The following is a 14370-nucleotide window of genomic DNA, read 5'->3' as shown; positions in this document are numbered from 1 at the left end:
TGCTTTGTTCAAAACAGGAAGGAATTACTAATTTTTTTACTTGTCTGGTTAAGAAAACTTCTTATGAAAAAATATCTATTTCAAATGGGAGAAACTCTCGTGGAAAGAAATTTACACGAGTGTTTTAGCCAAAACATTGCTGATTTGAAAAAAAGTTTCTTGTCTTCAATTCTCAAAATATTTACTCATAGAGATTTTTCCAAGATCACTCGTTCACTCGCATATTTCATTCAAAAATTTGAGGCAGGTTTTCCAGTACTCGAAAGTTCAGCACTATCGCTATTCAATCGTTCTCCCTTGTACCATTTGTAGATCTCGCGTTTCGCTTCCTTGTTATTCACCACAAACAGCAAAAATATGGCGAACCCTTGCAACGAGTTGAAAATACAGAACAACCATTGGAAAGTTGTCTTTAGATAACCCACTGCTAAAATACCGAACGTCCACGTCAAACCCAAGATGGTAGCACAAGTAGCGGCGCGTACGAAATGTAACCACTGTTGATTCTCTTGGTCGCGTTTTCTTCGACTTCGTTTCAGAATCTTCGCTCTTCGCATACCCCTGAGGGAAAGGACTAGGACGATCCAGTTGCCAAGGGTGATCAAACCAACGGGCAAAAGAACACCATAGTAAAAACTGAATCCGTGCACAACACATCTAGAAAAAAATAAGATGAAATTTAAAAGGTCCGATGTACAACCTCAGTAAAAGTCGAGAATGAGCTAAGACAACCATATGACGACTTGGTTAGCCTTTGGGAGAGTAAAAGACTTACACATATGCGTTGCCATATTCTTCGAGGCTTGTTACCATGGTAATGACAACGATGACTAGAGGAACACCTATACAAGAGAGGAGAGAAAAACAAGTGAAGTTAGAATGATGAATGAAGTTTACAGGAAGGAGGAGGTGGGAAGCGAAATGTGTTTTCGATGATGCAGACTGACGTAAAGAAAGAATAACGAAAAAATGAAAGATTAATTACTTGAGGGCTAGGGGAAATTTTCATTTTCATTTGTTTGAGAACTTTAAACTTTAAAGGGGAAGCAAAAAGTTCAGATTCTATCTACAAAGGTTAGGAGAGACTCACCCCAAGAGAAAAGCGACATCTTCACCAGTATACCATTCTCGTTACGGGTCCGTTTGAAAATATTAATGAAGTTTCGATACAAGTTGAAGCTTTCACAGGCCATCCAACAGAAAGTGGAAAGAGTGAAATAGTGAATCAAAACGGCCATCAACTGGCACACGTGGTACGTCTTGGCGTTTCGTTCAGCTCCGATGATGAAAATGATGAGAAGAATCAATAGCGACGATGATAAACAGATTAACAACTTTGGTGCAAGTTTACGATTGATTTTACTGAAACGGGAAGATTAATTGTATCTGATATCACAAATTTATAATCAGCCTCAAGCTCTCTTATGCAAAGAGCAAACTTTGTCCACAGCAGTTAAAAAAATTATAATATTATTGAAAAATATATTTCTTTGATAACGGGTATTAAAGTGATTAGGGAATGATGATTTCAACTACCCTCCCGCGCAATACCATCAGATATTAAAACAAAACAACTTGACATAGTCATAAGCCAACAGGAAGAACCAAAAGAACAAACAAAAATAATCTTTTTAGAAGGAACAGGTGACAAGGCACATAACATAGCAGGAAAAAACATAATTGATGTTCAGGCTTAAATACCGGACATCGGTCGGACACCATAAAAAGAAGGAAAGCTTTGGGAAATCAAAAGACAAACTAAAAATAATTTATCAGGGGGTTGCAATTAAACATTTCATAAATCTGATTTCCCAAGATATTTCCTTCTTGAATATCCTGGAATAAATCAAATGAATTGCATGCAATTGTCAGGCAAGATTAATTCCAGGATCTTCAGTTGACCTGCTTTGGGGGTCATCTTTTCACATGCACTGCGTCACACAGAACCCTTTTAGAACTATTTTAGACATTAAAAGCACGATATTATCTACCAATGCCGGGAACGGCTTAACAGATATTGAAAGTAATTGACAGGTTTTTATAAAAGTAAGTGTGTAAGTAACTCGATCAAATTTATGTTACAAAATTCCAAAGGGGCCCCCTGAAAGCAGAGTATTTGGTCGACATAACTCCAGTGAGAAGTTGGTTAGAACCTTAAATTAAAAGTCTTGGTCTCAAAAGATGATTTCTTTGTTCTACCACATTATATTTTCCTAAATCTAGCGAAAGATTTTACGATTTTACTTTCAATCGGGTGTTTGTGTAAAAACCACGCAGTTCACGCGTTTCAGATGGGAAAAAGTGGCCTCATTTTCCATCCAAGAGTCAATAATAATAACCCTTTCTGGCTGTTAGAGATTCTTACCTGAAGAAGACATAAACCAGAAGAGTGACGAAGAGAGAAGCGATTGAAATCCCACAACCAACGTATGTCACAATCTGAATTGCGTATGGATTGTAAAATTCCTGGTCAGAATTGATGATCAATGCAAAGTTGGTGAGATGATCACATTGGCATTTGATGAAGCCAGTGATGTTGGTTGTTGTGATTCGATGACATCCTTCGTCAGACCATTGACCGTGATGCCTGTCATTCTCTAATGAATGGAGGGTTAACAAATGTTTAGAGTGTGTCAAGACAATAATCAAATTTTATTTTAAAATACTCTCTAGTGCCGAGAAAGTGTCTATTTCAACCAATTACTTTGGGGGAAATATATATTTTTAGAGTGTCTTTATTAGTCCTAAGTTTGATTCTGTTTCGGAATTTCTCTACGAAGTTACTTCCTTCCCTAACTATATTATGAAGGGTGTAGGGTTTTCAGGACCAATAGCGACCGTAGTACAGTGGTAGAGCATCCGGCTACGGTTCGCAAGGTTGTGGGTTCAACCCCAAGCCGGGTCATACCAAAGATTCCCAAAATGGTACTTGATGCCTCTCTGCTTGATGCTCAGCAACTAAGAGAAGGATCAAGGGTAAGTGGAGAAATCCAGGGAGAAAGAGTGGCGCCCTCCCCTACCTTCGGGTAGATAGCTATCGAAAGAGGAGCCTTCGGGTCGCATCCGACTGCGGTCGCAGACTTACTTACTTAGGACCAATAAGGTAGCAAGAAATTGGACAAGCTTTTCTACTCCTATCAATCCATTGCTTTACTATTTCGTTGGTTTTCATGTAAGCTTGCTACAAAACTATGCTCAGAACACCTACCATGTGCAAAGCGCCAGAATTTACAAGTATCATTCGCCATCAATTCTGTTTGACTACGAAAGAGAAGCGTGATTGGCTGTTGGAGGTTGGAGATGGAAGTTTCACCAATAGAAACGGCGAACACATTTCCATCTACGATATTACTCGTTTGTGCATTAGAAATATTGTGTTTCTTCCCTTTTGTTTCTATAATTTCGTTTCCATCCAGTAGATTATTCAATTCGTTCTTTGTAAGGAACAGTCCACTATTTTGATAGTTGATTGAGGATATGTAAGAATTTTGACGCTCCTTCAAAGCCGTTGATGGAATCCGCATAACACTTTGTATGCTTGTATCATCAAGAGATGGCTTTTGAATCTTGATATCAACATATGAAGTCTTGTTGCTATAGCCACCGATCACAAAAACATCTTTCTCATCCGTCACAGGGACCTCCCAAACTCCAATACCCACCATTTCTTTTGAGACTTGGAATTCAACATTTTCGTTTGTCTTGAGACCATCTCCGACTTTTTTGGTCATTGTCTTGAGAGAGTGGAGGAGGGTCTTGGAGGACCCGTACTTGTGTTGGGCCTGGGCCGTTATTAATTGGTCGACTTGCATCAAGATGTCCACCAAACAGATGACTTCAGGAAAAACCTAAAGAATAAAATATCAAAAATATATATTTCAAATTTTGTAGGACTTCTTTACGTATTTTTACTTTTTGTGTGCAAATTTTTGGTGGTACACTTCGTGTAAAAAGTTGTCGAAAGGGGAGACTAACCTTCTGTAAGTCATCGTGGTCACTGCCATTACTTTTATCCACCATCTTGTGAACAAGTTTCACAAACTTATCAAATTCTTCAGGTGTTTGAATGGAAAGTGATTTTAAATCTTTCACCAAACGCTCAACTGTTGCTCGACATTCTATTTTGTTCCCACAGTCCACTTTTAACTGAAAGGGGAAGCGATTCCAAAGTTAAACAGCCGACCTCAAATATAACCAATGGCCCATTTCTTTAAAATAATACGTATAAGAAAGTTTTTCATAACAGACGCTAGAATAGCCTATACTAGATGTCACCCGCGTTTTTTTTACGCGATCAACGTCTATTCCACTTTGCGACTTTTTCGAATGTTTTGAGCCTGGGTTTTCGGGCTCTAAACATTCGATTTTTCGACGTCAAATTTTAACTTTCGAAGCTGCAGTAGCAAAATAATCGAATTTGCGTCAAAGCACTTGAAAGGCTTCTATTTTTCGACAATCGTCAAAGTGGAACTCACAAATAAACGAGATGAAAAATCCAAGTTTTTAGTGAGGTGCTCGCTAACGCTAGAAAGAATCAGTAAAGAAATTATAACTTACTTTCTCGGCTTCCTGGTTTTTAGTAGTGTTAATCAAAGGTTTCTTCGTGGAAGCAATGATGGTGGTGATCTTCTTTTTTGTGCTGCTGAAAGTAGGCTTTTTGGTGACGATAGTAAGCTTTTTGATTGCAGTCGTAGTTTCAGGTTTCTCAGTGACGACTGTAGTGGGCTTCTTAGAGGTATTAGGAGTGGTGGTCGTGATTGTAGTTGGTCTCTTGGTGATGGATGTGGTCTTCTTGGTCGTGGTTGTAGTGGTTGTGGTGGGGACTGTGGGAGCTGTAGTGGTAGGAATGGTTGAAGTGGTAAGCGTGGCGGTGGGAGTTGTTGTGGATGGAGTGGTGGGAGTAGTTGGGGTTGGAGTGGTGGTGGGAGTTGTAGTAGTTAAAGTTGTAGTTGGAGTTGTCGTAGTTGTGGTGGGAGTAGTTGTGGTGGTGGGATTGGTTGTGGTTGTGGTTGTGGCTGTGGCTGTGGTTGTGGTGGGAGTGGCTGTGGTTGTGGTGGGAGTGGTTGTGGTTGTAGTGGGAGTGGTTGTCGTTGTGGTGGTGGGAGTGGTTGTGGTTGTAGTGGTGGGAGTGGTTGTAGTGGTGGGAGTGGTTGTGGTTGTGGTTGTGGTGGGAGTGGTTGTAGTTGTGGTAGGGGTTGTGATAGCTGTAGTGGGAGTAGTTCTGGTTGTGGTTGTGGTGGTGGGAGTGGTTGTGGTGGGAGTGGTGGTAGTAGATATAGTAGTTGTTGTGGGAGTGGTTGTGGTGGTGGGAGTGGTTGTGGTTGTGGTAGGAGTTGTTGTAGTTGGAGTTGTGGTAGGAGTAGATGTGGTTGTGGTGGTGGGAGTGGTGGGAGTGGTGGTGGTAGTTATAGTAGTTGTGGTTGTGGTCGTCGTCGTGGTTGTGGTGCTTAAATCTATAGAACAATCTGAACCTGTCCAACCATCAAAGCATTTACACAAGGCTTCTTTACGATCAAGTGTATAACACGAGCCTTGGTTGCAATCGACGTCCTCACAAACATCACAACCCACATCCGAAAAAGTTAGACTTGACACGGAACGACCTTTCAAATTCGAAGGTGAGGTACATGTACCGAGTGCTTTATCTTTGATATCATCGGGGATAACCGAATCACAATCACATTTTATTGGGTTATCTTCAACGTTAACAAGTCTTCGGGTACGTTTTAAAAGCAACGTTGGAAAATGTTCAATTTTGTTGGCTTTCAGTTTGATGCCCTGACTCAAAGGAGCATCTGGATGGACCAGTTTATCTGGGATCGTTTTCAATTGATTAGCTGATAAAACTAATTCGTCCAAATTCGACATTCCAGCGAAAGCATTTTCTTGTATTCTAGCAATCAAATTGTCATCTAGTCTAATTAGATTTAAAACAGGCAACTCGCCAAAATCGTCTGTTTTGACCTCTTTGATTCGATTATACTGCATATTAATGGTATACATGTCCTTCGGGAATGGTTTACGAACTGTCGAAAATCGGAAGTTTGCGCAATTTGCTTCAGCACGTCCTTTAGAGTCTTTCCCACAAAAGGGGCATGGGCACGAAATCAATTCCTGGCATCTCACAAATAATGACAAGCACAAACAAAGAAACAAAACAGCAAAAATATTCATTTTTTCAAATAGTTCCAATAATTATAAAATGTCTCAATGAATTCTATACCGATAAAACTGATTGCTACTTCAATTACAAATTGTTTTAAATCTAGATAGCATTTCAGAACATCTAACTCTTCAAAGATAATCATGGGCGAATAGCCGTTGAGAAGATGCTAATACTTTGTAGCAATAGATAAAACTGAATAAAAAGAGAAGATTTTTCTTGTATGCGATTGAACGGAAGGAAGACTAGCGTTACTAATGACTTCAGATTCAATTATTTGTACAAAAAAACAATAGCTCATCGTCATTAATTGCCATGTTAATTGTATACATACGTCCTCGAGTTAAAGGATACAAAAAGTAGCAACGAGTAGAGGTTTTGCTGATTCAGCGAATCGTAATATTACGCAGGTTCTCCCTTAACTTTTTGTTCTTCGTTTGGTTCGTGCGAAACTGACGACGATGGATTTCTTTTGAGTTTCCAACTTGTACGAAGAGGATATTTTTCAAGGATACGATAATAGAATTTTTATTCCCACTGAGATTTCAATCGAAATTTTTATCCCCGATGTAGGAAAGATTTCACCGGGGCTGTGAGACAGGGGTGTTCAAAGATACGATAACAGAAATTCTGAGTGAAAACATTTTACAACAACCTTCTTGAACAGACAAGAAAACAAGACCAGATAGCTCACGGCTGGATATAAGTACAAATTGTGTAGTATACTCGGCAATAGTTCAACCATGAAGGTGGGCAACTGGGAGTGATTTAAGTTTGAAATAGCCCATATTTTCATTTCACTAAGTAATTCCTCACAAGATCCTTTTGACTTCGCTTGAATTTCCTTGGCACGTACGTGGATCACAATTGACAATATCCGTTTGAACTACTCCTTGAGATTGAGAAACTTCAGAGAAAAGAATTTGCAAAATTGTTCAGGATTTACTTTAAGTGTGTCTCTAGAATTATTAGTAAAATCACCGTTTTAAGATATACGCAAGATCGTCTTTACAAGACAATGATGGTAGAAGGGGTACACGAATCAAAAGCTCACAGACCTGAAAGTTCTTGCTTGACACATTTTCAAGTAGGGTAGAAAAACTTCAAGTTGTTTTGTTTCAGATTTCCACAAAATCTTCATTCAAATCAAATGACAATCCAAACTTGAAACTTGCCATAAAAACTTGTGGTTTTACAATACAGAGTTTGTTGCAATCCTTATTCGAGTGTATTCAAAACTAGACAAAACAAAGAGCTTGGGTCATTTTCCAAAATAGATGGATGATTGAATATCCTATATCATGTGAACCTTGAACGTGTATTTTTCACAAAATGAAGGTAGTGAAGAGTTATCTTACAAATTCACAGCTACAATTCTCATAGGTGGGTTTGACGCACAAAAAATACGTTTCAGGATGTGAAAATTTCCTTTACTTTCAAATTCGATCGCTAGGACGGATCACTTGTAGTGATGCATTGAACACTAATTTTCCTGGAAACCATATTCTTAAATCTGATTCGTAATGAGTACTAATTTTCCAGGAAACCATGTTTTTCAAATCTAATTGGACACTTTTTAAATACCAAAGCCTCAGCTTGTTTGTTAACGTTAAACTTTGATTTGAATCTACTGAATAACAGGGAGTTCGTTGGTTTCACTTTAATTGCATGAGTCAAATGGAAGAATTATGTGCTTTATATACTAGCCGCATTAAGGTAAAGCTTTTAAGTTACATCTTAAAATAAGTTTATATGGCTCCTTCGGTAGAGCACTTTGTTGCTTGTTGCTGTTAACCAACACCTTATTTGATAACTTAAAATAATAATAGCTTGGGGAAAAATACCTTCTCAAATCTTGGTGAACAAACAAGTCAAACAAGAAAAGAAGGCACTTTAATTGTGGTAATCCAAGACCAAACATATCAAATTTGCTTAAAGGTTTAAACCTATACTTTTCAAATAAAGGTGCTGACGTCAACAACAAGAATGAAGCAATACGCTACTTTCAGTGAGAGTAGTGGGAGGGTATCATTAAATTCAAAAATAGAGTTGTTTCTATGTACTCGGTGTAAAAATCTCTGGGAAAAGAATTTCATATTGACGCTTGTTTAGATAACGGTTCTTAAACAAACAAGATGGTTGATTTCAACATTCCTTAATACCTTTGAGTTGAATAAGGGTTTTGTACCTTACTCGTCAAAAAACCATGAACTAGCATTCCAGAATAGTAATTCATATCGGAAAACCTGTAATCATTTACGTTAAGATTTCAAAAGATTCAACAAAAGGCTCGTGTGAATATTCCGTTATGTAAACATAACGGGTAGATGATGGAATTTCATCAGGGTGTGTCATCAACAATCGCACAAAAATTCTGAAATTCTTCTTGAGTATGCTTCAAGGTATTATCTCAGACGTATGTTTGTTTTCTAGCCATGTAAGCAAAATACACCACTAGCAACCAATCAGAATGCACTATCAGTATCGTTTTCCATATATGGTCAAAAGAGTACTTACTATGTAATGGCATGTTCCAAAATTAGTACATCAGGTTTCGAATTCTACCATATCGTAACTGTATAGTCCTAAAAGGAAAAAAGGAAGCTGCTTATAAAGTATACTTTAAATTTTTAAACTAAAAACTTTTTTCCAATTATACCCCGTGACACATCTTTGGTCCATCCCTGGCAAGAAAAAGAAACGTGGCCCAGAATTCGTCCCCGATTGCAAATGGAATTCTACTACAAACAAACCCTATTGATTGGAAATGTACAGAAATATCCCTAATGTTGCAAAACCTTGATGTTTGCGCAGGATTCCACGCAAAGAAAACAAGATAAGTTTCTCTTGCCAATGGGCTTTTAAGCCGTTCGACCACATTTTTCCCGTAGTTAAAATAATTTATCACTAAACTTTTCTGACTCTGCCAAGTTGTGCTCGCGAGAAACGAAGCTGCTGGCGTAAAGTGACTATACTAGACTCAGGAGGGCGGTTTTTCCTCACATGGCCAAGCCTGACGAGCATATTCGCTACCACACAATAGTACTAGACACATCCCCCATATTCTTGTAGCAGAGTGACGGTACCCAATCCCCTTTCACATGGCATTTTACTCGTCGGTCATTTTAAGCCAGGTGGTGAAATTTTTCGAAAAAGCGAGGACTTCTCGATAAGGTACTAGAATTTAGTCTATTGAGTGGTTCATTTTTTAAAAGTACAGCGTTTGAAATTTCTACATCACAAGTGACGAAGTTTGTAAAAAGTTACTTCCATTATTACACAGAAATGAACCTAAAAATCTGCTGGACCCACATAGATATGTTTTAGAAATTCACGTACGACTACAGTAGATAGATTTTAACAGACTTTCCAGAAGCCGTGTTTATACTTATTTGTAAACAGACTCAGCATTTCTGGAAATTTCAAAATTCATTTCAGTACTACGATTTGTTACAGAGGATGTTTCTACAGGGTCGAAAAAAGTTTTAATGTTACCACTCATCTTGATTTGTTGCAGCTTTAATTAGAAGGTGAAAAACTTTGTTTTGGATGGAGTTTAGGAGCAACGCAAATTCTTAAAGTTTGAGATCATTAATGTGGAATTTCGTCTGTTTTGTCACAGGAAGGTTCAAATCATTTGACACATTCCCCCTGAAAGGTTCTTTTGTTGGTGCATTGTTGACATAACGGTCAGATATTTTCAAGTATGCGTGGGTCGTACAAACATGACATGAACACTTTCCCAGGACCATCTCTCTCTCTTGCGTCAATTTCTATGAAAGACTACATCTGCAAAATTATAGTATGAACAGCAAAGAGGGATCAAAACAAAAGATTTCAATGCTTATTTTTGTTGGCCTACGGGGTCCTGCAGTTATCTAAATAGATACAGTCGATATTTTTCATGGATATCCAAGTAATCAAGGATTCTTAGACAGTCTTCGATTACGATTGTTTTCACGGGGTCTACGGCCATGGTTACTAAGAAATGAACGGAATAATGGAAGGAGCGGGTATTCGAACTGAGAACCCCTGGTTTGAGGCGTTGACCCCTTGATCACTCCGGTCATTGTATCTTGAACCTAAATTCACCATTTACGGATAGCTATTTGTCCCCAAATCAGTCAACAAATGAAGTCTTAGTAATGGTCATTCAATTTAGTTTCAAACAAAAATAAACAGAATAGAGGCAAATCCTATTTTTCTATTTACATGTCAGCGACAATACCCGAAATATTTGACTGGATACGCATTGAGACCTAGAAGCACCACGACCCAAATAACGTTTGGCCACATAGAGGCAGTTATATTTACAATTGTGGTCGACATTTAGGAATAGCGGCTGTACCCGGATACAAAATTTTACAGCTAAAACTCACTTTGGCTTATACAACCAATACTAGGTAAAAGTGGAGCTATTCTTAAAAGTTTGTTTTAAAAGAGCTTGGGAATGATTTTGAAGGAGAATTTTCCCAATTTAATTCCCATTGGAGAAATTATTCAATAAGGTAATTTGCCATGCAGCGATGATGATTTCGGCCAATTTTCCCGTAGGGCTGGGGCTCTACCGAGTCTGCAGCAAAAGGGGTTTGTGTTTATTGTGGAAATCTCCTTTTTGACCTTAACCAAGAATTTCCACATGAGAGAGGTGTAGGGAGAGTTTACCATATGAAAAAGGAGGAGCGAATTGTAAAGGAGGCAGAGATTCCCGGAACGTGTGGTGGGGGTGTTAACCACCTGTTGCTGACTACAAAGGTTTTATTTTCAGGTACCACAAATCCAGAGCACAAGCATCATTTTTGACCATAATATGGTATGTAATAAAATATTTTCCCAAGATATTGTTTTGAAATTTTTTTCGAAGCCTCCTGAGATGTGTTATTGGTTATTGGTTTCGTTATTCTTAATCTCATAACAATCCATGAATTCTAAATACACCATGTTCTATGATGATATAACCATTTAAAACCGACGTGTCTTTTTCCCAAAAAGCAAAAGTAGTTATGTTCTAATGTTTATTTTTATGATTAGCGTTTGATTTTTGGTGCTATTTTGGTTTCGGCGATCACCACGCTCAAAAGTTCATCGAATATCTATCCCAAATATGGATGGAAATCATCGAAGCGGTCACTCCAACCTGGGCAAATTCTCTTACGGAACATGACCTTCAAAGTAAAGCTTGCCATGGCCGGAGTAATCAGGGTCTGGTCAGAGATTACATTATTCTTAGACCTTATGCTAAAGATAGTAGCCGCGGAGTAACACAATTGTTTCTACGAAGAAAATAAAAGTACATAACTCTTACAAGTATAAAAATGGTCGTGTCGAAAGTTATGAAATTTAACGCCTAAAGCTAAAAAACAGGATTAAAATCACATCAAACCTTTTTTCACACATTCGTGCTTCAATAAAAACATGCCCAGTCCTATTTTTCCTAATCAAAACAATCTGAGCGCAAAATATTTTTTTTACAGCAGATTTGCGATAATGTCTTTTTTGACAAGTGTTGAAATTCTATCAACAGAAGCATCAGGAAGACTTTTCTCAAAAGATTAAATACTGGTACAGTTCTAGACTGGAGTCGTTTATAATGCATGTAACACTAATAATAAACACAAATAATGATACGGGATTTTGTTTGTATAAACGACTGGAAGAATCCGGTGTTCCAGCCTTATAGATACCGGGCCTAGCTACGCAGAAACTTGCGTAGCGAGAAAACAATTTATTAAGCAACAACAAACTCTCAAAATAAAATCAACTCAAATGAAACATTTTTAACACACAAATCCACACACATTTTATTTTCAATAATTTTTTTTGAGCGGCAAAAAAATTTAATTGCGATATTGACACTTTTTTTTTGTTTTGAGTTAGTGCACAAAGGTTTCTAGACGACTAAAATTTACTTTTTTGGTTTATTTCTAATATGTCTGAATTAGTCGTCTAGTTTGCTAGACTAGTACAGTTCAGGAGGCATGCACCTTTCTTTTTATAAGAACATCCAAAATTTTTGAAGCCTTTGGATGTTCTTAAATATTTTATTAAGACTAAAAATGTTCTTAACATGTTCTTACTTTCACAATTTTTTAAGTATTTTTTAGTATTTTTCAGTATTTTCCTATGAAATTCGATGTTCTAGAGTCTGCAAAGCCTTAAAATGTTCTTAACTTGTTCTTAATAGTTTGGCCATCGAAGCCTTATGTATATAGTTTGTTCTTATAAAAAACGAGTACATATAGGTTAAAACGGTTACGAGGACGATTCCAAAAATTGAAATGACTCACTGTGACAGGAATTTCTTTATTTGGCTTTGGCTTGAAAATAATTCTTGACGTTTTTGGGAACCTTAAAAATATCTCCCCATTTTTGTGAATTTTCACCAAATTTTGGACCAAAAATTCTGAAATCACGTTCTTATATCAGAAAAAAAATTACCTTGGTGACTTTGACATACCTTAGTTAGATTTTGTAGCTGTGAAAAAGTATTCATACCACACATACGTGCTTGGTGTCCCTTTTCTTTAAATGGCATCCTCCCGGCATGGAGGAGAATCACTCTCGATGAGCCTACCCGTATTCGCCAATGATCAGTAGCACCACGGAGAAGGATTTTAGCACAAATTGAAATATGTGAAAAGTTATATAATCACACACACGTGAATTTTAATAGTTGAAACAGACATCCAATGAGATAGATATAAGGGTTCCAGATAGATGTTTTGTCATTTTGATGAAGTGACAATTCCTAGGTTCAAGGATATTTGAAGTTTTAATGGCATATGGCATATTCACAACTCGTTATTTCTGCGAGGTGTAACTGTATCAAAAACAAGCATCATTTGCTGAAAATCGTTAATTGAGACACTTCATAATGTAACACAAAGTATATCAAATTTTGACCTGATCGGAACGAACACTGCAAGAGAGTTTAGGCGGAGATCAAATAACACATGAAAATAAATATATAACTTTCGGAGGATTGAAATCGATATAATATGCTCATGTTCGCATCAAACAAATGTAAAGAAAGGGAAGTTGACAAAACATAAACATATATAAACATTGTAAGCAACGTGACAATAACGAGAGTACTCTCTCACAGAAAACAAAGTTCATATAAAGGGTTAATTTGAAAGAAACTTGAGCCTTTGAAAACACGCCTTCTTCTGTCAAACAAGGATTTTAGTTGAGCCTAATATTGATCTTCTGTTTGCCAGTTTTTGACTTTAGTAAGGATAAATTTCAAAAGTGGTACCGCGTCCGTAAAGCCGAAGGCTAATTTAGCGATTGGTTATTCTTGGTATGCGTAAGTCAAGATGACGTCATAGTTTTTAATGGAAGCACTCGAAAAAAGCCGGATTTTGACCTCCGTGTTTCTATTCTTAATAACAGAGAGGGGTCATCCCGGATTTTTTCGGGTGTTTCCGCTAGAAAAATGACCTACACATATCAAGAATACCAGTTATCATTAAAAAACTTTAAAGATTTACCATCAGGATTTACCAAGAGTAGATCGAGTAATGATTATTGGTGCTGAATGTTGTCAATACATTTGCATCTGCATCAGTTCACCTTTGCTCAAAAGACGTTCGAAAAGTAAACCGTCGTCATTGCAAGATTAAGAGTAGACTGGAGAGATTAAGTAAACTGAAATTCGAATTGTCAACATTTAAGAAGTATTTAAGAATGGCATTAATGAAACTGGCGTATTAAGGGTGTCCGCCTTTTAAGGTGTTCGTGTCGGTTTTTCGAATAACATGCGGACACCAGGAAACCTTTCAGAGAACATTCACTATAGATTCTCTGGTAATGCAAAGGATCGAAAAAAGAGTTTAGATAAGCCCATATGGTCCCATATCCAAATCTTTAAGACGTTTCAAGCTTTTGAATGGAAAACTGGCCCCAACATGTACCAAAAAACCTGGCACGACTTTACAGAAACTTGAGATCAAGGAATGAAATATAAATCGTACAAAAAATCTTATCAGAATGTCGGCTTAAAGTAAAGACAATTTCATGAAAATGTGCATCTATTTTAAAAATTTGGATACAAATTTGAATGTTTACATTTCAAGGGCCAATAATTTGACATGATTTGCGTATTTTAGCAGAAATACTTAGATAACATACTATGAATTATTGGCCTGTAAAACTGGACTTGTGAACTTGAAAAACGATTCCAAATCAGCGTGTGTTAAGTGAGT

General features: G+C 37.4%; 2 protein-coding genes across 2 annotated transcripts; both read right to left on the bottom strand.

The window, feature by feature from the left end:
- Positions 1–136: 136 nt before the first annotated feature.
- On the bottom strand, positions 137–3700 carry LOC136806958 (adhesion G-protein coupled receptor G2-like). The gene is made up of 5 exons (XM_067063536.1): positions 3209–3700; positions 2366–2597; positions 1091–1362; positions 776–842; positions 137–657 (listed from the first exon to the last, which is right to left on the bottom strand). The coding sequence occupies exons 1-5, from the start codon at positions 3663–3665 to the stop codon at positions 231–233; spliced, it is 1455 nt and encodes a 484-aa protein (XP_066919637.1). The 5' UTR covers positions 3666–3700; the 3' UTR covers positions 137–230.
- On the bottom strand, positions 3684–6159 carry LOC136807008 (mucin-2-like; the record flags this gene model as incomplete). The annotated part of the gene is made up of 3 exons (XM_067063585.1): positions 4558–6159; positions 3976–4146; positions 3684–3848 (listed from the first exon to the last, which is right to left on the bottom strand). Coding segments are annotated over exons 1-3 (1782 nt in total), but the record flags the coding sequence as incomplete, so codon positions are not given.
- Positions 6160–14370: the final 8211 nt, after the last annotated feature.

The sequence above is a fragment of the Clytia hemisphaerica genome, unplaced genomic scaffold (genome assembly GCF_902728285.1).
Source record: "Clytia hemisphaerica strain Z4C2 unplaced genomic scaffold, Clytia hemisphaerica genome assembly, whole genome shotgun sequence".
NCBI classification, from domain to species: Eukaryota; Metazoa; Cnidaria; class Hydrozoa; order Leptothecata; family Clytiidae; genus Clytia; species Clytia hemisphaerica.
This window is presented reverse-complemented; position numbering and strand designations above follow the sequence as displayed.